Source organism: Bos indicus x Bos taurus, chromosome 13 (genome assembly GCF_003369695.1).
Source record: "Bos indicus x Bos taurus breed Angus x Brahman F1 hybrid chromosome 13, Bos_hybrid_MaternalHap_v2.0, whole genome shotgun sequence".
Classification (NCBI taxonomy): domain Eukaryota; kingdom Metazoa; phylum Chordata; class Mammalia; order Artiodactyla; family Bovidae; genus Bos; species Bos indicus x Bos taurus.
The window spans coordinates 43,782,983-43,807,921 of NC_040088.1; the positions used below are offsets into that span (position 1 = coordinate 43,782,983).

At 46.6% G+C, this 24,939-nt stretch overlaps 1 protein-coding gene across 7 annotated transcripts in view; it reads right to left on the bottom strand.

Annotated features, from left to right (window-relative positions):
- Positions 1–8,225: 8,225 nt before the first annotated feature.
- RIN2 (Ras and Rab interactor 2) overlaps positions 8,226–24,939 on the bottom strand; it is a 207,762-nt gene continuing 191,048 nt past the window's right edge. For all 7 annotated transcript variants that reach the window (XM_027559602.1, XM_027559603.1, XM_027559604.1 and 4 more), the window contains 4 exons: positions 20,345–20,650; positions 17,858–17,989; positions 13,161–13,324; positions 8,226–10,070 (listed from right to left, as the gene is read on the bottom strand). In XM_027559602.1, coding sequence (XP_027415403.1) covers positions 9,747–10,070; positions 13,161–13,324; positions 17,858–17,989; positions 20,345–20,650 — 926 coding nt within the window. In that variant the 3' untranslated portion in view covers positions 8,226–9,746. The remainder of the gene's footprint in view (positions 10,071–13,160; positions 13,325–17,857; positions 17,990–20,344; positions 20,651–24,939) is intronic.

Consider the following 24,939-nt stretch of genomic DNA (forward strand, 5'->3'; position numbering starts at 1 on the left):
TTACATCAATGTCCCCACCATCACAGTAACTCTATTTGATAAGTACAAAGTACATTAAATGCCTTGGAGCCCCACACTGACTTAGGCTTCTAGGATGTGCTATTATGGCTTTCCATTTCAGTGCATCCAATCTTATTTTTAACCTGCAGAAAAACACCATTCCTGTCCTGGCTGCACATTTTCCTATGTTACAGATGACTCAGAACTTCTCATTGATCATTTCACACTGTGTACTTCCTTTCTTAGCTTAGTTGGAAAAAAACAAGTTTTTACCACATTTTATCACAAAACATCTTCCTGCTCATTGAGATGAAACACCATGTGCTCTTCTGTAAATACTGCTGACCCAAGCTCTCATCACCATGGCAATGTTTCACTGACATTTAAGCAAGCAAACAGCCTGGCGATTCAGCCACCGTTGCTTTTTTTTTTTCCTTCAGATCATGTGGAAAAGACGAAGTGCCCAGGAAATATGTATTTTGAGAAATCCTCGCCAATATGCTTGACAAAGAAACAGCTTGGCAGTTGCCTTCAGATAATTTTTTTTTTTTTTTTATAAAATAACTGGGTTGGATAGATGCTTTCATTCCAGCCCTCCATGGAATCAATTACTTTTAGTTTTGCTAACTAGCTTGTACAAAAGCACTGTCTATTCATATGAAAAGCTGACAACAGGTTTCAATAAAATAAGGTGAGCAGCACACATGGGCTCCCTACCAGCGCCTCACTTAAAATGAGAAGAAAAGAGCTTTAAAAATAAATAAATAAACTTTTAAAAGACATAAATCCATATGAGGGGCTTCCCCCGGTGGCTCGGGGGTAAAGAATCCGCCTGCAATGCTGGAGACGATGGATATGTGAGTTCCAACTCTAGGTCTGGGAAGATCCCCTGGAGGAGGAAATGGCCATCCACTCCAGTATTCTTGTCCAATCCCATAGGCAGAGGAGCCCGTGGGTTCACAGAGAGTTGGACACACAGAGCGATTGAGCACCCACTGCACCAAAACCATAAGAATGAAGGAAATGGAGGAGGAGACAACAGCCAGTGATAACGGGCAGCACAGTTATGGAAGCTGGTAAACTCATTCAGCAACCGGAGACAAGCTGAGAATTTAGCCACTGCTGGACAAAAAGCCAAGGGGCAGGCAGTGGGTTCCCAGTGCAGAATCTGCCGAGGCCCAGGATTTGGACAAGGCTGGGATGCCTGCAGGGAGAGGAATGCAGCTTTATCCCCAGAGCGGCACAGGAGCTGTGCTCCTGAGTTCTCAGCACACAGACAGCACAGGGTGAGGGTGAGACAGGGCTAAGGAAGAGCAGTCATCCTGACCCTGCCCTCTGGAGGTCCCAGGGTGCTGGCAAGACTTAATCCCACCCTGCACCCTCCAGGAGGACACTGGAGAACTTTTCCTGGGGAAGTTGCCTGACCCAAAAAGAAAAGCCCCACAGCTATTCACATTTTTCATCCCTCCAATGAAATGACCAGGTTGTGACATGGTCACTGGGAGGGTCACCAGTTCACAAACTCTGCCCGGTATCTGCAGCTCCCAACAAGCTTTGTGATGCTTTCCATTTAATTATGAATAGCCAGCCAAAAGCCATGGAACATTTCAGTACAGCCTGTAATCCCAAAAACAATAAAACAGAAAAAGAGAACTAGGATAAACAGAGATTCAAAAAAAAAAAAAAAAAAAAGATACTGAGGGCTTCCCTGGGGGCTCAGTGGTAACTAATCTGGCTCCTATGCAGGAGACATGGGTTCAACTCCTGATCCAGGAAGATCCCACATGCCACAGAGCAACTAAGCCCGTGAGCCACAACTACTGAGCCTGTGCTTTTGAGCCTGGGAGGCACAACTAGTGAGCCCAACTACTGAAGCCTGAGTGCCTAGAGCCTGTGCTCTGCAAGGAGAAGCCTGCATATAGAAACGAAGAGTAGCCCCTGCTCAGCACAACTAGAGAAAAGCTGGCTCAGAAACAGAGGCCCAGCACAGCCAAAAATAAATAAATCTTTAAAAAAATAGGTGTGCAATCTACTAGGTCTGTTACAGAGGCCGGTTTATTTCCTCTATATGAAGCAAGCCAAATGCTGGGAGATGGAGATTTGTCACAAAGGTTTATTTACAAGGCAGCCCCCATAAAACTCTCCCCCAATTCCCTTCTGGCCCCTCAACTCCAGCCCCTGGGATTGGGGGAGGGGACTGGAACCACTGCTTCCTTATACAGCTGCAATTATTTGATGTTTTACACAATTCACTTCTTAATCACCAAATACATTTTAATTACATCTCTCTTCCCTGTGTTTCAAAACTGATGAGTAAAATGGCCCCGTTGGTAACAGATTTTCAGAGAATGAAATGCCTTTAAAAGAAAGTTGGCTGTCCTTTCAGAAAATGAAAAAGCCCATAAACTTCCAACATCACGTGGAGACAGCGTGACTAATTATCCAGAGTACGTGATGATGTCCCTGCGCGCACACACACACGTGCACACAAGTGAGAGCAGCTGGCCCAGACAGAAAGAACCTTCTGACTCAGCTTCTGCTGCCCTCACATAGTCGGAGGTAAAAGACGATGCAAGAGTACTGAATTTGTCTTTCCCCCTACCTTTCAGGTGTTTTTTTCCCCCTATAAAAGCAAGAAGAATATATAAATAACCAGGAGGGTAATACTCATTTCCTGACATCTGCCTTTTAAACCTTTTGTGATCATGCAGTTGATGTGAAGTGAGGTTATGCCTTTTTTTTTTTTTTTCCCCATAAGTGTCACCAGCTCCTTTCCTCCAGAGTTTTTTTTAATAACAAGGCTTTCCAGGTGGCACAGTGATAAAAAAAATCCGCCTGCCAATGCATGAGATTAGGGTTCAATCCCAGGACTGGGAAGATCCCATGGGGTAAGAAATGGTAACCCACTCCAGTGTTCTTGCCTGGAGAATCCCGTGGACAGAGGAGCCCGGTGGGCTACAGTCCATGGGGTCGCAAAGAGTCGGACATGACTGAGCAACCTAGCACACACACCAGCCCTTTCCTCCAGACTTGTAACAGCAGCAGCCTACATCTGTTTAATCATATCAGCTGCACAAATGTCCTCAATTCAAATATGCCTTGAACTAATACTTTTCAAACTGTAACATGCATTTGGTCATCTGGAATTTTGTTAAAATGTGTGTTCAGTTTCAGTAGGTCTGGGAAGGGTCTGAGACTCTGACCAGCACCTAGGAGATGCTGGGCTTGATCCTTCGATTGCATTTTCTGCAGCAAAAACTTCAACTATCTGTGAAATGAGATTCTGCACTCTGCCAAGTATGGTATTTCCATGTGCTTATAAAAAGCAGATGCTTTCCAATGTCCTAGCAAGTTCACATGTGTTTATTTTTAATTACTTAAAGAGACTTGGGCAGTTTCTTGCAATTTTTCATTCTTTCATTTCACTATTGATGCTTTTCTGTTCTGCTCTTGATTGTGTATCAATAGACTAGAGAAACAGAGAGCAAAAAAGATAAAATTGACTAACACTACAATCTGAGTCCACTCTCTCATAATCTGTAGAATTGGCAGCAAGTAGGAAGCAAATGGCACCCCACTCCAGTACTCTTGCCTGGAGAATCCCATGGATGGAGGAGCCTGGAAGGCTGCAGTCCATGGGGTCACTGAGGGTCGGACATGACTGAGCGACTTCACTTTCACTTTTCACTTTCGTGCATTGGAGAAGGAAATGGCAACCCATTCCAGTGTTCTTGCCTGTAGAGTCCCAGGGATGGGGGAGCCTGGTGGGCTGCCGTCTATGGGGTTGCACAGAGTCGGACACGACTGAAGCGACTTAGCAGCAGCAGCAGCAGGAAGCAAGGACACTAGAGATAAGGAAAATCACATCAAATGACACCTGATTCTTCTTTCAAAAGCCTAATGTATTTCAGAGTAATCCAGTTAAATAATAGACACACATATATAAATATCTAAATGAATAAGTGAATATAAAAAGTACAATTAAAAGAGGAAAAGCTATGGAGATAATCCCCGACAGTAGCTGCACTTTTCCTTATGTCATTCCTTTCTGGGAAGCGCTGCTGCAGGCAACCTCAGGGGCAGACCCACTTCCTCCTGGGAGGTCACTCTGGCTGCCCCTGCAATCTCCCTTCCTCTCTTTGCCCCTCTTGGCAATAGTCACCACTGACCATGAGCCCTGCTGATGCTCTTAGCCAGGAGGGAATGCTGGGAAAATCCTTCCAGTTCACACGTGTGTCCGCCATCACTGCCATCATCACCTCCATCATAAACAACAAGGCTAACGGAAGGCATCCACTTTAATTCTCCCACACTGGGCATCCCACATACACGTGCTCAGTGCTCAGTCGTATCCAGCTCTCTGTGACCCCATGGACTGGAGCCCGTCAGGTTCCTCTGTCCATGGGATTTCCCAGGCAAGATTACTGGAGTTGGTTACCATTTCCCAGCGGATCTTCCTGACTCAGGGATTGAATCCGCATCTCTTGTGTCTCTTACATTGTAGGCGGATTCTTTACGCCTGCGCCACCTGGGAACATGAACACTCTATATATATGTGTGTGTGTATGTGTGTGTATGCTGTGCTTAGTTGTTCAGTCGTGTCTGATTCTTTGCAACCCTCTGGACTCTAGCCCGCCAGCCTCCTCTGTCCATGGAGATTCACCAGGCAAGAAAACTGGAGTCGGTTGCCATTTCCTCCTCCAGGGGATCTTCCCAACCCAGAGATTGAACCCATGTCTCCTGCATTGAAAGTGGATTCTTTACCATTTGAGCCACCAGGGAAGCCCTACACACACACACACACACACACACACACACACACACACACACATACACATATATAAATATTAAACCTTTGGTACCTGTTACTGCCTTTCTTTTTTTCATAAGAAAAATTGCAAGCAAATAGTAACAGGGATGAGGAAGTAGAAATAACCAGTGGCAGTGGAAATTTTTCAAAGTTGATTATCTCATGATAATAGTAAGTAATATTCAACGTGCTGGTGGAGAACTGGGTACTAAGACCTCACATGGATTAATTCAGTGCCGTATGGCTCTCAGAGGAGTTAAGAGGAAGATGCTGTTAGTTCCTCGGCTGGTAAGAAGTGCCTGTTTGACAGTGGGCATGTTTGTGTGTTTTGTGGATAGATGCTCTGGACGTGATTTTATTTTATATGCATCTATAGCTACATTTTTCAGCTTCTTAAATCATTCCTAGTGAATTTGGTAGAACTGTGCTCTCCAATATTGTAGCCACGAGCCAATTTTGGCTCTTAAACATTTGACATCTGGCTAATAAGATGTGACATACGTGCCCAGTACACACAAGATTTTGAAGACAATGAAAAAAAACTAATGTAAAATATCTCTAAGATTTTAGATTAATTGTTGAACTATTATATTTGGGATATCATGGGTTAAATATCATAGATTACTAAAATCAAATAAATTATTAGTAATACTGCAATATAGTGCTATTGATTTCACCCATTTGTTTTTCTTCTCTCTTTAACGTGGCTACTAGAAAACTGAAACTCGCTTATGTGGCTTGCTTCCTATTTGCTGGAACAGCACCGTGTTACGAGCACATTTTCTATGGTCTTTTGCTGAAATCAGGCAGATGAGATGAAGAACTTGTACTTGATTAGTTGTTGGGGGCTGTAGACAAGGTCTTACCTCTCCCAGGTGCGTGTCTCTCCTAAGACCTGTGTCTTGCTCTAGCCTGGTATTTCTCAGCCCCAGTGGAATCACCTTGGAAATTTCAGTAAAAGCTGCCGCCTGGATCCTGCGTGCAGAGGTTCTGATGGTCTGGACAGCTTGGCCATCGGGGGTTTTTTAAAGGCCTGCAAGTGAGCTGAAGAAGCAGTGGAAGCTGAGCACCTGATGGGAAAAAAGGATCTGCAGAACTGAGCCCTGGGGACTGAGGTAGTTGGAGGGAGCGGAGGGGGCGGGGTGTTGGCAGAGGGGCTTGGCTCACTCTGCATCTCTCGTACAACTAGATAAGCATGGTGTGGAAAGGCCCAGGAGAATGGTCAGAGCCTGCACAGCTCATTAAAAACTAAACTCCCCTCCCCTTCAGGGTCCTGCGGTGGGGAGGGGAGGAGTGGAGCTCAGTTGGGGTGGGGGTGGTGAGAATGCTTTCAGCTGTGTGAGGTGACACTTCCCCAGGGACCCCAGGGAGGGCTGGCTGCAGAGGTGTATGCCTCTCTCACCTCCAGGGGCCACAGGGCCGAGAGATGCTGCCCTGGAGGAAACCACAGCACTGAGCTGAGACTGGCCTTACCCCCCACCACACCCCCAGCCCCCAGCCTTTGTCCACAGGCTCTGAGTATCCTCCCATCCAGGCCGAGAGCCAGAGTCCAGGAGACGCTATAGCAGTTCTGTTTGGTCAAAGGAAATACTCAAATCCATTCATATGATATTCTAAATGTCTACCTACTACGTACAGAATTTCAGAATTCAGGCAACTTTCAACTCTTGAAGGTTAGATTATTAGCATCAAGACAAGAAACTGCCCCCTCAAACCCCCGCTGACTTCAATCAAAGCTGCCCCCCGCCCCCGCCTGCAGACTTGCCTGTTGAGCAGGGGTCTGGCTACCACTTTATTAAACATATTGGCCCAGATCTTTCTGAATAATTTTTTATAAAACTTCCCCTGCATACCTTCCTGACAAAGTCACTGTTCCAAGGGGGCAGATGGTCCCACCTGCCACCCATCCTTCCATGCTGGAGCGAGACATCTTTTTTGAAGCACATGTTCTCTGAGACCAACCACCAGATCTTCCTCCGTCTATCTCTTCTATTTTTCTACGATCCGTTTAGGATTCTGCCATGTTTTGTGAACTTACCCTATGTCCAAGTTGATCAGGGCTCACTAAATGAACAACTTTTGCTCTCAAATTCACCATCATCAACACAACTTGGAAAATGATTACTTTTTAGGATTTTTACCATCAGATACTGCCAGGCGATGAAAACAGCTGTGTCCATGTACGTAACCTTTCCTTCTCAGATCTTTGGGGGAGTAAGTGGGCAGTGCTGAAGACTGTCAGAGCACTCTCTCATTTCCAGACTCTTAAAGATGAAGGGAAGAGCTGCCCAGCGGACGCGAAGCCGCATTTATGAATGAACGCATTCATGGCTGGGTTTCCTGCCTTCTGTGTTTCCTTACAGATCTAAAGTTGTAACTTCCACACAGTACTGAACTACATGAACAGTTTCTATTTCTATTCTCTGTCCCGCGAGGAGAGAATACTTGGCAGCGCATGTAACGTTAAAAAAAAAAAAAAAATTCCTTTCCTCTGGCTGGTATTCAACTTTTATATTTTTAGATTTGGAAATACGTTTTCCTCTCCCTCCACCCAGCATGTATATTTTTATTCTCCTCTGACTCCTTCCAAACTGCAGCAAAATCTGTTTCCTGGCAATTTGAGAAGTGAGAACTGTCAGAGTTGGGGGAAAAAAAGTGAGGAGACATGTGATGCTGTCATGTTAGCATGGAAACATTGCCCAAGGACGAAAGCAGGGGCTGTCTTGTGATGTTTTCTTCTGCTCACACCAGCATCCTATTTTGATCTCACCGAAGTTTACTCCAGCTGTCCCCCATTCAGACATTGTGACCCTCGTGAAATCAGCAGTGTACCGACTTCGGAAGATAAGGAGAGCTGACGCTCTCACAACCATCAGGACCAAACTGTCATTTGCAATTCATTGTAAATATACAAAGCAGGCAGCCCGCTCAGCTATAGCTCTGATCTTAAAGTGCCCATCCTACTGCTGGGTTAGAAAGTTCGTTCCTTCAGCAAGGACTTATCGTGCCATTGCTCTCTGCCAGGCTTGGCTCCAAGCAGCAGGAACAGGGCAGCTTCTGCAACGTTGGTTTTGCAACAACCCTAAACTCTCAGCCTGGGCACTTTAGAGGTTACATAAGACCTGGGCAGCAGGGGTTGGGGAGAGAGGGAGCGGAGTGGGGAGAGGAGTGTCTGCAGAGCTCCCAGAAATGCCAAATCCTTTCAGGTTAGAAGACCATCTTTTCCTTCTGCTGCTGGATTTTTGCCTCCTATCAGAATACGAGCTGACTTAAAAAAAAAAAAAAAACAACACATCAACTTTTCTGTTTCCTGTCTGAGGATTATCTAACCACAAACACCAGCACGGATTCCAGTTTTACATAACACTCTGTGGTACATCATTACACTCCGCTTCCCAAAGAAAAAGAGACAACGTGAGGATATTGCAAGAATTATTTTCACACATGAATTATCGTACAGTATTACAAAGAGTTATGTGCAAAACTCCATTAAAAATCATTTACAAAAGGAAGTACAACACAGTATGTGTTGAGGGTTCCAGATGTATAGCAAAAGCTTGAAAAGGTACAAAGTAGAAAGCCAAACAAATCAGATGACTGGGCATCTTTACACAGTACAATAACATATTTCCATAACTACCTGTGTGACACGAATACAAGAACTCATTCTCTGTGCAACCCCCAGACCCCCACCCAAACAGGTTTCATAAAACAGAAATTGAACTTCACCACACATTCCTACAACACAGACAGGCTTTTTTGGTGCATCGGCAAACTCCTTTCCAAAAGGTATTTATTTAACTCAATGAAACTCACATTATGTGGTTTCTGTCCCATAGAATTTGATGCTGTTAGTTTTGATTTATGTGGAAAAGGGGGGGGGGGAAACTGTTGCTCTAATTTTTTTTTTTTCCTCGTGGGGTTTTCAAAATTGCTTCCAAAAGCAAATAACATGGGACAGATTTTGCAAACCTCACTGCATATTTACAGTATTTTCGGCATAGGTGGTTCCTTCTATCTCCTTTTCCCACTTCCTGTACGGAGCCTGAACCAGCAGGCTCCACTCCTTAGTCTTCTGTTAAGAGTCTGTATTTCCCTCTCAGTCTCTCTCTACATTCATTTCTCTCCTGATCGTCAGCATCACTTGGTGAAAACACAAAACGACACGATAGCACTGAGCGTGAACAAGGTAAAAACAGTACATCAGATCCCCAAAGGCATCCTGTGGCCAGTGTCAGAAATACACCGCTGTAAGAAACCCAGCCGTCTCTCCCCACAGAGTGGCCGAAACATCCAGTTACGGGAGAGAGACTTTTAAAATGCAATACTCTCAAATCCAGCAAGAGATTTCTTTTTTTGCATCAATGTTAAAATCACATGCATAATTATAGAATATCTTAAAAGTTACAAAAATATTTTAAAAACCAATCCTGACAGTTTACCTGCAACTGCTATAAAATCTTCTATGAAATATATAAAAACGCAAAGGCTCTTTGTAAAAAAAAAAAAAAAAAAAGGAAGGAAGGGTGGATGAAGGCATCCACAGAACTGAGAGGTCCTTGATGCACTGCATCGGACAGTCTTGTCAAACGCCTGCTGCTGAACTCGAGAGGAGCTGGTTCTTAAATGTTTATTCAGTACATATACACACACGTGAGCCAACCTGAAACCTGGCTGAGGGGTAGGCAGCAAGCTATCCAGGGACACTTGAACCACTGGATGCAACTCTCCACCTCTGAAGGACAGGTCCTCCTCTTTGCTGAACCTCAGCGAGCTCGCTGGGGAGTCGTGGTTAAAGATGCCCTTGGCCAATTGGGCCTGTGGATGGCTCGGTCACGGGTCCTCAAGGAAGTGACTGCACAAGCCCGTGGACGCCAGAGGCCAGGTTCCTAAGTCTCCCTCTTTGGATGCACCACTGGGAAGCCTTGTGAGTCCCCTAGGAGGTGCTGAGGTCTTCCTCCCCGTTCTGGAAGATGATGCCATAAGGATCCTTCTTGATGCGCTTGTAGACGAAGTGGAAGACGTGGGGCTGTGGCCGGCTGTGCAGCTCGGCCTTGATCTTCTGTGGGTATGTGTCCTCTGCGAGCTGCTGCCATGTTTCGTCCACAAAGAGGAAGAGGCTGTACTCCTGGGGCTCGGCCACCTTGAACTTCTCGGCACAAAGCTGACACACATCTTCAGTGGTGACGTACGGCCTTACGAGGAGGGTCTTTCCAGTGCAGCCACTGTTGACCTCCTGGAATGCAACCCGGAGGTAATTCTGCAGGGGGGATGGGAAAGAGATTCGGGGATACAGAGTCAGAAGAGGAAGAGAGACGGCACAGGTGAACCCATGGGATGCCAAGGAGAGGCTGGCAGGTGAGCCTCACCGGGACGTCCGGTGTCAGGACACAAGGCCCCAGGTAGGGAAGGGGGCTGATCCCAGGCGGGACAGTGGCGAGCACGCTGTGTGGTCTGGATTGCTGTACTGTTGTTGTCGTTTAGTCGCTCAGTCGTGTCCGACTCTTTGCAACCCCATGGACTGTAGCCCGCCAGGCTCCTCTGTCCATGGGATTCTCCAGGCCAGAATACTGGAGTGGGTTGCCAGATCCAGGGGATTTTTCCAACCCAGGGATCGTACCCGCGTTTCCTGCATTGGCAGGCGGATTCTTTACCAACGAGCCACCAGGGACGTCCTGTAATTCATCTCAAATGTCAGAAGCAGGAAGTCTGTTCAGACCTGCTCTTTCAGTCCCTTTTATAAAGCTGGGCTGAGAAATTCCTGGTAAAGAGTGTCAACTTACTGCTACCCCGATCTTGTCCCTCTAGCCTCCAAAATTGTGAGAAATAAATTTCTGTTGTGCACAAGCCAAAAAAAGAGTGTCAACTAGAACTGATGCCGGGTTTATTCCCAGTTTGAAAATTAAACCAAAGGGCAGAAGAACCTGAACCAGAATAGCAGGGCGAGACACATAACGTGAGGACACAGGCCCTGTTGGTTTGGACTGCCTTTCACAAAGCCTAAGCAGGGGCTCTGGTGTTACTGCAGACAGCTGACCATCCTTCCCCTCCCCTAAGGGCAATTTCACACCACTGAAGCCAATGCAAGGCTCCAGGCGGCTCTGAACGCCCTGTGGAAAAGTTGGTGGTGGTGGTGGGCGGGGGGGACATGGATTCTTTGGAAAGACTTGGGAGATGCGCTGACTGGGTGCAGGGTGCTGCCATGTGGAAATGGGAGGTGTCGGGGGGGTGGAGGGTGTTGGCAGGCCCCATGTCATAAGCAGTGCCAGGCGAGCGGCATCACAGGACAGACTGGGGTCCTGACCAGGGGCAGGGTGTCCCAGCCTCCTGCTCAGTTCTCCCAGAGTCTGTGGCCCCGAATTATTCTTCAGTTCCACTTCTTCAGGAGTGGGGGTTATAGGGGAGGCCCTGTTATATTGGATTTTCAGAAAGAAAATAAATACATCTTCCTTTTCAAAACATGGCCGCCCTACTCAGGCATGAAGGGGAGTGAAGCCCTCTGCCTGGGTCCCATGAGGTTCCCCTGAGGGTTTCCTGGGCTGATGGAAAAAAGAGCTCTCTAGGGAAGGACAGTGCACTCTGCCCATGAATGATAAAGTCGAGGCTCTGAACCAGAACGTTTCAGGGCACCTCTGAGTACACACCTGCCCTGTTTTACTTACCCCTCCTCTCTCCTCCCGCGCCCCACCCCCAGCACACGTGGTCCACACGCCTGGTGTGCATTCACTCACTGACTCCTGGAGAGGACTTTGTGGAGGAGGCCTACACTATCCCCATTTGACCAGGGAAGAAACTGAAGTACAGAGAGGCTAGGTAACTTGCCCAAGGCCACACAGCAGGCGAGTGGCAGGGCCAGCGTTCTAGCCTCTTGCCCATGAGGTGAGGTGCTGCCACTCCAGCGTGAGCAGACGCGTCTGTGAGCCTGACTTAGCTGTTCCGAGTGCAGCCTCACTTCCTGGCTTTGCTCCTACAGCCAAGCTGAGCGCCGACAATCCCCGTCTTGGGCCTGTTCTAAGAAGATGTCCGTCTGCGAGGTGAGTGAGGCCAGTGGGGAGGGGTGTGCGTGAGACAAGGGCTCCGTGGACTCCGGGGGGCGTCTCTGGTCGAGAAGCTCCAGATAGAGACAGGGGACTGGGGGAAGGTGGGAATTGGAAGGACATGCATTTTCCTTTTCTCCTGCCCTCTTTCCATGATTCTCCTTAGAGGCTGGGCAGCCTCAGGAACCACTGCCTAGATGGCTAACAATCACTGCATCCCAAGGGCCCGTGAATGCTAAATCCCTTAACACCTGGATGTTCTTCAACCATCCCAGGGGTGGGAGGTGCACAGGATGCCTTCTTGCCCTTTAGATTTATGTGCTTGGGAAGGAAGTTTCTGGGAGCACGGCTATCCTCAAGAACACCTTGCTGACCCTGCCTTTCCACAACAGGCTCCTTTAAACCAAATGTACCTTTTGAGTGTTTTCAGAGCATTAAAAAGGCAAAAAGGGCAAGGAAAGTGAATTGGGACACAGAGACAAATCTGGCCTGCTTGGGAATTTACCACATGGACTCAGTCCGGGTTCACAGTTCTGCTGGAAGCTTTTGAAATTGTATTCGAAGACCTATGCAGACTCACTCATCATTTCATAGACTGTAAGCCCCTGAAGTGATCCTGTGTTGGGTCAAGATTTCTACAGCCTCAACCAGCCTCTCCTCTCCAGGAAGCATGCACCATAGGAACCCCACCTTCCCAAGCACCTGTCCATGCACAGAGAAAATTCTGGATGAGGAATTCAGAAGATTGGGCTCAGATGCTCATGCTTCAGCTCTGGCCCTACCAGGCTGCCAGAGCTGACACTGCCGGTGAGACCCTAGGGTCTTCTGTTTTGGGGGTAGGGGACAGGGAAAGGAAAAAAGGAATGGGGTCACTGCACCCCTCCGTCTTCTCAGAGAGGCCAGGTCAAGTGCAGGGCCTCACAGGGCTGTTTCCATATGGCAGGTCACCTGTTTGCCACCTGTGCCAAAAGCATCCTTCCTGTAGGCTTCCTGAGTGCCCAGGTGCTCAGTATCCACGCTGAACCTTCAGGAGGAAATCCTGCCCTCATCTGACTATTTCCTTAAGGGCAGCAAAACTTGGGCCAAATCCACACACACACACACACATACACACACACACTCTCTCTCTCTCTTCCTCTCTCTCTTTTAAGGAAAAGAGAGAAGTGAAACAACAAGGTCAGAAGGTGGTTTAAAATATCCCTTTTCCACTGGATGATCGGACAAAGTGGGGCGGGAGGGGGAGTGGGGGGCGTCCCTGAGCCGCATGGGCCGTGAGGAAGCAGCTGGGCCCACCCAGGCTGCTGGCCACGCACCTGAAAGTCATCCACCGAGGGGACGGTCCGGGTGGTGGTCCTGCGCTTGTGCCACTGCCTCAGGGTGTCCCTGGCCTCAGAGCTGAGTAGCCGCGCCGCCTGCTCTTCCTGGAAGTTCTTTATCAGGGAGAGGGCCCCGTAGGCGCTCGTCAGGTAATAGCCTCCTGGAAAGGGTAGACAGAGTGAGTTCTCCAGGGGTTCACCTCTGGGGACCACAGGAGGGTGACCACAGAGTTGGAGGTCAGGCTCCACCTTGCCCCTTCTCTTCCACATGCATTTTTTATTTATTTTTCTTTTTGAGCAAAAGAATCCTCTTCCATCCATTCCTGCATTCCTCCCCACGGATGTGCAGCTAACCCAGACCTGAGCCACTGCCTGGGAACTGAGGACCAGGCCGTGCTTTCATTGATGGAATTTCCATTCCAAAGCTGAGACTCACAGAATCAACCGAAGTGCAACTGTGAAAATGCTTTTCCAGAAAAGGTTAGAGCTCTGGAGCCTGACCTATTGAGGGGGAGGGGGTGGTGGCTTATGAGGGCGGTGGGGTCCACTGCTGAGGTCAGAACACCTTCCGGTAGGAACACGAGTCCACACACCTCCTAGCAACACCTGCTTTGAAGCTTCTCATTTAAGAATTCATATGTTCTAAATTTTAAGTGAACTATACACTTTGAAAGAAATACAGAACATACAAGTGTGCTTACAATAATATGGGTTTTTCAAAAGAACCTCTCCCTCGTGCTTCCCTTTCCTACCCTTACATAGGGACTCACAGAACAGGACATTTAGGAAAGGTTAATTTACAAGGAAAAGGAAGTGACGCCCCTTTTGCCGGAGCATTTGGGAATGATTTCCTATGTTTGTGCTGTGCTGAGGTGCTCAGTTGTGTATAACTGTTTGCGACCCCATGGACTGTAGCCCACCAGGCTCCTCTGTCCACGAGGATTCTCCAGGCAAGAATACTGGAGTGAGTAGACTTTCCCTTCTCCAGGGGATCTTCCCGACCCAGTAATTGAACCCGGGGTCTCCTACATTGCTGGCAGATACTTTACCGGCTGAGCCACCAGGGAAGTCCTCTTATGTCTGAGGGAGTGTTAAAAACACTTACAATACTCTGAAAGGCATGTAAATGTGTTCACAGGTTGGTCCTAAACTATAGGGTTGTCCAATAAGTTCATTCTGGTTTTCCTATAAGATATTACAGGAAAACCGGAAAGAACTTTTTGGCTAACCCAATACGATGGAGGTGCCTTTCTGGAACTTGTAAAGCTCTTCGCTGGAGAAACACTAGAGGGCGCACTAGATGTTTATTACAAACTCCACAACGGGAGCCTGGTAAGCTACAGTCCATGGGGTTGCAGAGTCGGACACGACTGAGCGACTGCACTTTTCTTTCCGCAACTGGACACTGCATGTTGTGGACTGAGAGACATTCTTGGTCCAAATACCTGTTGAATCTCCACCTTGAGCCAGGTACAGAGCCCGGCTGGGTTTGTAAAAATTAGAATCTGAGTCCCTGCTCCATAAATACATTAAAAGAAAACGGATATTGGCCTGTTATTCATGCAGGGACCAGAAGTTAGCTGCGGTTAAATGAGCTTTGTCTGCCAAGTGTCACTTCCACCGCCAAAGTACTGAGTGTTAACACAAGACCCTAAGTTAACACAAGAACTTTCTCTCTGGTCAACACTCAAGATGGGAGGTGGTCCACCATCTAGGAAACCAGATGAACGCCCCCCTAAGTCATACTGGACGTGGAATCTGAGAAACAGTTTTGTGGTTTTCAGGTCACCGGCAGAGATTTGGGGGTCTTTTTTTTTTTTAAGGTTTTTTGATGTGGACCATTTTAAAAGTCTTTTCTGAGTTTGTTACAATACTGTTTCTATTTTATGATTTGGTTTTTTGGCAGGGAGGCGTGTAGGAGCTTAGCTCCCCGACCAGGGATTGAACTTGCATCCCCTGCATTGGAAGCTGAAGTCCTAACCACTGGACCACCAGGGACGTCCCTGGAGGTTATCACTTACTGTAGCATCCTCTCGCCCACTCTGAGCAGCACACCTTCTGTGTATCCATTGTAGGTCAGCCTTTTTGTTCAAAGTCATCTTAATTTAGCAGATTTACCACTCAGCTATAAGCTTTCTAAGGCAGCCCCCACGGTACACAGTAGAGAGTTTCGAGTGGCTGAGTTTTACTAAAGATTTTATCCATGAACAAATCACATGATTGAGTGAGAAACTCAGTAGTATGGAATTTAAATGTGACACAGAGGATTTCAGAAAAAACCAATGTGGACCTAAGGACTCAAGAGAGGCTTGTGGAGGTGTCAGAATTGGAGCTTGGACTTGGAGGGACCATGACTGTTGAGTTGGGGAGGGGTTGGTTTCCTTTGAATGTCAAATTTTTCACTCCATGGCTCAAAGTTCAGGCCACTAAGGAGAAAACTCCAAATGCTGGAAGCACAAAACTGACCACACTTGGAAACATGTGGATGCAATTAAAGTTAAGGTTTAAATTTCAGCAAAACTAACCCTGCCACTAGGGCTGTGCACGTCAAAGGGATTCTATGATGTCTTTTGCGTAAATAAAATTACCTGCTTAAACGGCAGAAAACTGGTGTGGGCTGTGCTTTGGGCAGTGGGGCAGGATGCAGGGCAGGACCAGCCATGTGTCTCCTCCTGGTCTGCCAGCCTGACAGGGCTGCCTGGTCCTCCCAGCCAGGAGCCCAAGAAGCCAGGACATGGCTGAGTGAAGGCAGGCTCCAGTGAAACCCTGACTTGACTGACTGCTCTGTGTGTTTTTTAGCTGTGTCCTTGTCTTTCTCTGTGATTCCCGGAGGTGAGGACCCGCCCACCTGTCACTGACACAGTACCCTGGGCAGTGCCTCACTCTGGAGAAATGCTGGGAAAGGTGACAGGAAGTGGCTGTCTCCATCCTCAGGTCACAGGATGTAAGCACGTGTTTGTCCCAAGTGCACACTGACAGCAACAGAATGGTAATTTTCTGAGGGAGGCTGGCATGCCCTTTCCCCGAAGCCCCAAGAGTTCAGCACACTTATCACTAGAATTAAACATGACTGAGGCTCAAAAAAATCCTCGATGCATATTCAATTATAATAATAATGCCGTGGAAGAAAGAAAAGAAGGGCACGGAGATGAATGTATGTCTCCTCCTGGTCCCTGGACAAAGCCACATGCTCCCTCCCTCCTGGGAACCCCAGGGCAGAGCCGGGGAGGAAGGCTCCGGGCAGGGTCTGGGCAGTTTATCCTAGAGGGTCCGGCCTCAGCATCAGTTTATATTAATGAGGGGAGATAAACCGGGAAGAGGTAAAGGGATGGGTGAAGATACTCATCACTGGTCCTGAGTCAGCGGGTCCCTGCGGGGCTAGAGGGGGACCACAGGGCTCCCTGGAGGTCAGACCCTCTGACCCAGAGCCAGGTCCTGGGGACCAAGGGAATTAATGCACACGTTTGGGGGGTGACTGCACTGCTGTCTCCTCCAGGGAAAATCCCGGGATGATACATTCCCTGGGGAATCCCATCGGCATGTGGATGGACCTTTTTACTCAAGCCCAGACTAAAACTCACTAGAGGAAAAAATGTTAGGTGCCAATTCATCACTCAGAGTCCATCTGGGCTGAGACACATGAAATGAACTGTCAGGATACACAGGCTGAACAAGCTCCGATCTGATCCCCTTTAAGACAAGCTCATACAAGAGTCCTTGTTATTTCAGGCCTGTGCACCACAGTGACAAACACCCTAATTATTTCCATGATAAAATACCTAACCCTTGTGTAAGGAGAGGGATTCCTGTGAAGACGTGTTGCAATGAGGCAGACAGGAGGAGGATGACTGAACTGACAAAGTAAGTTGAAAGCAAATCGCCTGGATTTTTTTACTCCACTGTGGTTTTATGTTAACGATAAGCAGGTGCTATCTTTTTTTTTTTTTTTAAGAAAAGGAAATCACTGATGCTATTATCATCTTGAAAATCAAATTTAAAAAATAAAGATGAAAACAAAAGATAGGCCTTTGTCCGATTCACAGACACACAGTGGGCAGTTGTTCTGGCAGGGGAAATATTCTGCAGCAAAACTTTACAGCTTCCCTGTGAAATCAAAGAAACCATTTCTTTTAAAAAATGGCCCTGATTCTACTGAATGGTATATATATATTTTTTTTTACTGCAACTAAGCAATCTCGGTGAAGTATAATTATGGCAGGGTTGCGTTGTTTTGTGTGTTTTTCCGACTTCTCCAAATTTTCTGCGACCAACACTATGACCTCTGTAATCTGGAAAAAAGTCAGTACCTTCTCATACATGAGCAAAACTAAAACAGCCATTAACCCTGAATATGTCAAGAAGCACCCATGTAAGTGCCAGGTGGATCTGAGGTTTTATTTGGAGGGATGAAAATGTTTTGGAGCTGAAAAGAGTTGGAGGATTGCCCCAAATTGCAACTGGACTAAACGCTACAAAATTGTCACTTTACAATAGTTAATTTTAGTTTAACCACGAATGTACTAAGGGCTATTGCATTGCTCATTTTCTTAACCACTGGACTGCCAGGGCATTTGCATTGCTCATTTTCAAATGGTTATCTCATGTTCCGCGAACTCTGCTTCAGTTTACAAAGAAAAGAAAATAAAACTGAAGGAAAGCACCCAGTTCCTCCCACTTCTCCAAAAGCCTGCTACCTTCTCCATGTAGCAGGGACGGATCCAGAAGCTCCATCATGTATTCGACCTCCGTGTCTAGCTCCAGCATGTCACATTGTGCTATGACATAGGTCAGGACTGGCAAAAAGTCATCTGCTCCGTACATCCTCCCTGGAGTAGGAAGAAAGGGGGGGACAGACAGGGTATTTTTAGCCACATTTCTCCCTTTCATGTCCTACTTGCTGCTTTTATTAGCAAACAGCCATGCAGGGGAAGTGAGGTGGGTGTTTCTGGAATTCTACGGTGGGAGGGCTCCTCCCCACTGCCCTCATCAGAGGCCGACCCTAACTCACAATTTCAGGATGAATGTCCGAGTCAGCGAACACAGGGGAGATTGTTTTCCCACTTCCATGAGATGCCTCAATGCAAGCAATAAAATGGGGCTTCCCTGGTGGCTCAGCGGTAAAGAACCCGCCTCAGTGCAGGAAAGGCAGGTAGACGCAGGCTTGATCCCTGGGTCGGGAAGATCCCCTGGATCTACTGGAGTGGGCAACCCACTCCAGCATTCTTGCCAGGGGAATCCCATGGACAGAGGAGCCTACTGGACTACAGTCCATAGGATCGCAAAGAGTCGGACATGACTGAGCATGCACACACGTGCAATAAAACAGTCTTTTTATTTTTAAAGGGTTTAACTTTTCAGCAAGTGACAGAATAAAACATTTGCGTTAAGTGTCTACTTATGATGTTTCTCCTTTGTGTCTTCCTTCCTATTGCTTTCTGTGCAAATTAACCAAAACATAGTGACCAAAACCAACTGGAGCAAGGAACAACTTGTCCTTCTCCATCTTCAGTGTGACTTAAATGTGCTCAATCGCTGTACACTGAATAAATACATCTAATTAATATCTGACCAAAAAAATGGTCAGTCTGTACTGTTTTATTATGACAGAGATTCTCAACTAGCGGTGACTCTGCCTCCTAGGGAAGTCTGGCACTGTCTGGAGACATCTTTCAAGCTCATGACTGGAGGGTGGGCGTGCAAATAGCATGCATCCGGATGCCAATAAACTTCCTAGAGGAAGTGGGATGTTTCCACAGCAAAGGACTAGCCAGCTGTAATGCTATTAGTGCTAAGGTTGAGAAACTGCCTGAGAACAGAATCCTGTGCAGATATAATGTGGGGGACTTCTTATAAATAATTTGACAGACTACAGAAAATACACTTTTTGGGACTTCCCTGGATATCCAGGGGTTAAGACTCTACATTTCCAAGGCAGAGGGCGCAAGTTCAATTCCTGGTTGGGGAACTAAGACCCACATGCTGCTTGGCTCAGCCAAAAAATAAAAGAAAATACATTTCTTGCATGTGAAGTATGTTTCAGAGGCGGTGTTCATCCGCCAGCATCACCACCCGGGCGTTCACATGTTAACGTTTCTGCTCAACAATCTGCAAAGTGCATGCGCATGGTGACCTCCTCCAGCCGTGAGAAACAGAGCCTGTGTTTTCTCTCTGCTGTCTCTCCAGGAAGCAATTTCGCTCCTGGAAACACTGTGACCATCCAGGAAATTAAAAAGGCTCACCCAAGACCTGGGGTACCACAGGACTCATCACTACCCATAAATCAGGGTCACTCTCACATCTACATGGAGGAGCCCTGGGGAAACCTGAGGGCTGACATGTGTGAATTCCTATTGCACTGCATCAGCTCAGGGCAAAGAAGGGATGGCCGATAAATGACTATAACGAGAGCTGAATGCTCCAAGTTTCTGACAGATGCTATCATGGACACAGGCTCTCACGGGCCAGAATGCAGTAACAATAGGAATAATTGGAACTATCTCCACCACGCTTGGGGCTGTGCAAACATTGACCTGTCTAATGCCCACCTTAGGAGGAAGGCTAAGGTCATACCCAGGACAAGAACACAACTGCAGCTTGGAAGGTTGATTTCGGAGGCCGAAGCCCCACAGTTAATGAACCCATTCCCAGAGCCAGGTCTCAACTCAAACCCCAAGACTGAGTCTGTATCCACTGCCCTGAATTAAATCTTTTTTTTTTTTTTTTTATCTTAACATAACTTTTTTAAAGGTTTTTTTTTTTTTTTTCTTTTTTGTATATGGACCAATTTTTAAAGTCTTTATTGAATTTGTCACAATACTGCTTCTATTTGTTTTGATGTTTTGGCCACAAGGCATGTGGGATCTTAGATCCCTGACCAGGTATCTAACTCTTGCTCTCTGTGTTGGAAATGCAGTCTTAACCACTGGATTGCCAGGGAAGTTTCTGAACTAAAGCTTTTATAAACTGGCATTGTACAAAACTCTTGTTGCCCTGTCCTGGATTTTTGGTGCTGTAGTTTGTTGCATGTGGACTAATTTGCCAGAACCAGAGTAACACCTGCATTTTTATGAGGCCCTTGGTGAGGTCAAGAAGCTGAAAGGAAGAGCAGTTGGGGACTGGAAAACCCAACACGTCCCAGCCCCATCGGAGGGCCAAGAGCCTGGATGGGGTGGTAGCCTCACCTGAGTTGTTCTCCATGACGGTATAGATGAGCTTGCAGACTCTGAGCAGCAGCATGACCTTCTTTTCTGGCGAATACATCTTCTGCATGGTCATGAACTTGACCTTGATTTTCTCCACGTCCACAAAGTCAGGGGTGGGGGCAAAGACGCCTAGCTCCTGGGGATTCCTCTGCCGCACGAGCTGTAGGTTCTCCTTGAGCTGTTTCCATGAGCCATCGGCCACGTGGAAGTGCTTCAGCATGGCCTCGATGTGGCCCTTCAGGGGCTTCAGGATGCACTTGTGCATGGCTTTCTCCAGCACCACGTCTGCCAAAGAAAGCACAGCTACTGTGACCATTGTCTAAAGAAAGAAGAAACGTAGGGCCTGCTTTCTGGAAATGGACACCCGCAACTCCGTGCATTGGTTATCGGGCAGACATGTCCCAACTGCACAGCCAATCAACCAAAATTTAGCCCCACATCAGGCTTCCCTGGTGGCTTGGACAGTAAACAATCTGCCTGTGGTGTGGGAGACCTGGGTTCGATCCCTGGGTTGGGAGGATCCCCTGGAGAAGGAAATGGCAACCCACTCCAGTGTTCTTGCCTGGAGAATCCCCATGGACAGAGGAACTGGCAGGCTACAGTCCATGGGATTGCAAAGAGTTGGACACTGAGCGACTAAGCACAGCACACACGCATTCACACACCACACTTTTTTTTCTTCAGTAAAGCCAAGAAGAGTGAATCTCCCCTAACATTTTTACAGTCTCTCTTGCATGCAGTCAATACAACTGAATATATTTGTTTTAACTACTTTTATACCTTCTCACCCATAAGCACAGGTGAATATTCTAGAAGGTACGCTTTTGACCCAGTCTTTCCACTGAAGAGTCAGTGAACAGCTAAGCAAATGTGTTATGTTAAAAGAAGGATTTGCTAATAGCAAGGGGACCAGCTGCCTCAAAATATTTCCTGAGGGAAAAATTCAACTAAATGCACATGGTATCTTGGATTGGATTCTGGACCAAAAAAGTCTTTCTGTCATTTACTATAAAGGACATAGTGGGGCATTAGATGAGATCTGAATAAAGTCTGCAGATTAGATAATATTGTTAACAGTGAATCTGGCTTCTTTCACACAGACTGTATCTTGGAGACTCGGCCAGCTGTGTCTGGAGCAACAGTGTGCTCTTTTTCAAAGAATGACTCTTCCGTGAAAGTTAATGAAAGTTAATGTTACTGCAGTTTTGTAACACAATGTCCCTATTTTTAGATAAATACCCACTAAGTATTTAGGGAAAAAGGGATACAATGCCTGCAACTAGCGCTCATGATTTAGATAAAAGGAGGGGATGTGTGCATGTGTATATGTGTGTGTGAGCGTGTGTGTGCACATGAGTGCGTGTGTGTGTGTCAACAGAAAAGCACTAACACCAGGAATCCGGGTGAAGGGCAGACATGATTTCTTCATTGACTTTTTGCAACTTTTTTGAATGTCTGAGCTGATTTCAAAGTGAAAATTTAAAAATTCTTGAAGTGCGTTTCTGTTCAGAATTAGGAAATACCCTTAGGTGTGGGAGGCATTATTTCCCCCTCTTTCTTGGAATGGTTTGCCCAATGGAGCTGACGGTACAGTAACCAGGACCACGAAGCTGGAGCTCTGGTCTGAAGAGGGTCTGTGCCGTGAGAAGCTCTCTCTGCTTCTTCCACATCAGTTTTTCCATCTCAAATGTTTCACGTTCTCATCAAAGCTGCCTGGGTAGCAACCACCCCTAGGATACGACACTTGGGGATACGATTTCATCTTGGAAGCCCAGGAACCCACAGAAATAGCCAAGTTATCTCTCTGGCCCTTGGCATTCCCGAGAGACATCAGATGACACAGACTGTAAATGATCACCTATTATTAGAAGATCAGAGGCAAAGAGAAATCTAAGCAGGACATACCTGTAGAAACCAAGGTTGAAGCAAAAGAGGTTATACAGTAAGAAGAAAAACAGAACAACATTTCTTCACATCTGGCATTAAAACAAATTACTGTTTTAAAACAAATTAAAACCAAGTTTGCATTGGTTATGCTGTGTCAATAAACTTCTAGAAAGTCATATAGCATCTCTGACTTCACTTCCAATGGCCACTAGGATGAAAAGTCAACAATAGGAATTAACATTGAGTGCCCAGTTGGGCTAGGCCTTATTTCATTATCTCATCTAATTCTATAGTATCGCTATTATTTTTGCACAATATGACTATTCATATTCTTTTTATAGAATAAGGAAACAGATATAGGGCTTTTTATAGATAAGGACACAGAGACTTGGAGATGTCTAATGGTTTGTTTGAGCCCATAAAACTGAACACCCTGCTTTTCAAAGTCAATGATTTCTTAGTTCTAAAGTTCATGGTGTTTCATAAACATTCACCAGTTTACTGCTCTATCTAAAGATTCTGCAGCCACATTCCTGGTGACCCCTCCCTCTGCTGGAAGGAGGTCACCAAGGGGGGAGAAAGCCACGTCAATCATTAATTAGGACGCACATGAATGTTGGGAGCAGTGTTACTCATAACAGGCCCAATCTGGAAAGCACCCAAGGCCCAACCCAATGGCATAGATGCCAGGAGATATACACACAATGGAATTCAGAAAATGGAATGCAGACAATGGAAGATTCATTCCATGAAAAAGAGCATGCTGCTGCTCTGGACACAACTGGCTGAGTCTCCAAGATACAATCTGTATAAAAAAAGCCAGACACACAAGAGTTGTCTCCTTTAGCACGATGCTTACACAAAGCTCAAGGACAGGCAAAACCAATTTATGATGACAGGTCGGGATGGCAGTCGTCCTGAGAAATAAACGGGGCTTCGGGGGACACTCTCAGGAGGTGGAGATGGTAGATGCCTGTGGTTGATACATGGATAAAGAATTGTCAAGCTAAGCACTTGAAATTTATACACTTCATGGATACACGTTAAACCTCAATAGCCATGTGTATAAATCAAGCCAACCGAAAACACCTCGAGACCAGCCTGGGCTTTTCACCTTGAACCCCAAGGGCAACTTTTAAATTCCGAGCAAGTCTGATCATCTCAGGGCCAGAGTGTACACACAAACCATCTCCAAAAGGTTCTATGCTGTTCCTGGGGCTGACAGCAGACAGCTCGTCACCAGCCAGCTGAGTGAGTCTCTTGAGCAACTCATCCTTGTCCCCAGGGAAGGGGTGCTGATACTGACCTTTGAGCCACAAACTCTACTCTCAGTAGGAAATGCAACAGTGGAAATTTGCTAGGAGGGTTGACATCCAGGACCCATTGCCTTAAAATCCCCAAAGAAACAAATTTTTAGAACATTTTTAAAAGGCTATAATTTAGAAATAAGAAAAACTGGTCTCTCTGCTTTCTTTTTCATGTCTTCACTCCTAATCACCCCTCCCCATCCTCACAAATCTTTAATAAATACAATGAATAAGAAAAAAAGTCCAAATGACAAGGACCCAGTACCTGAGTCTCTCCAAAAGGAAAAGAAGGTCGTGCTTATGAAGCAAGAGGGAAAAATGATTTTAGGAAACAAAAGGAACAGAAAATCTTTCAGAATGTGGACTAGCTCAGAACAAAAGATCAGATCAGTCATATGGCTTATAAATTACTACTATCCGTTTTCCCCTACCATCTCTGGTTGCTTTACATCCAAGAATGATGCTATTCTAGGCACTTTACATGCACTGACTCTTCAGCTCCTCCACCAAACCCCTGGTGGGAGGACTGTGATTTCTTTATTTTATCGCTGAGGAAACCCAGAGACATGGATGCCACACAGCTGCCAAGGGGAGCCAGGACTCAAGCCCAAGAACTCTGGTTATGTCAACTGTGTTTATCTACAAAGAAACAAAACGATGCCGGAGAACTGTCTGCACTACAACACTGTGAGTGTTAGAAACCGATTGCTAACTGGATAACCCACTGGAAACACAGTTTCTGAAAATATTTATAGAGATCCTATCAACTGGTTCTAAAGTTCATCCACTCAGAGACGTAGTCAGGGGCATCGGCCTAGAGCTCCCTGCCTTAGTGAGACCTGTAAATGCAGTGATTTACAAGAAGCGCTAAACGTGTCGGCCTCTAGAGCCGTGAGATGATTGCCCCGTCTTAGGAATGAGGACAGAAGCCTAAGGTCTGTCACTTCCCTCTGATCAGAGGCATGGATTCCAGAGAAAGTCAGGCACGAGACAGGGACCCATCACAGGACAGGCTCACTCATCAGCTCGTCTGGACACTTTCTGCTCCCCCACTGCTGCTGAAGAGGAAGCGAGAGTCCAGAAGCTGAAGTTCAGCGAAGGCGCGTGTCTTAGAAAGAGTGAGAGGAGGTGGCCTGGCAGCTGGCCCAGCTGTGTCTTTCTAAGTGACTCTGGCCTCTTCACTTCACCTCTCTGACTGTCACTGCCTGCAACTTCTGAACTGCCATCTACTCCTCGCCCAGGGCAGGGAAGACAGAAGGAGCACTCTGAACCTGGTTAAAACAAAATAATTCCCGGTATTCGCCAGGAATTCTAACAGAACCCAAAGTCTAAACAACATGATGTCCAAAAGGGGTAGGTTGCAACCTACATGACAAAGAT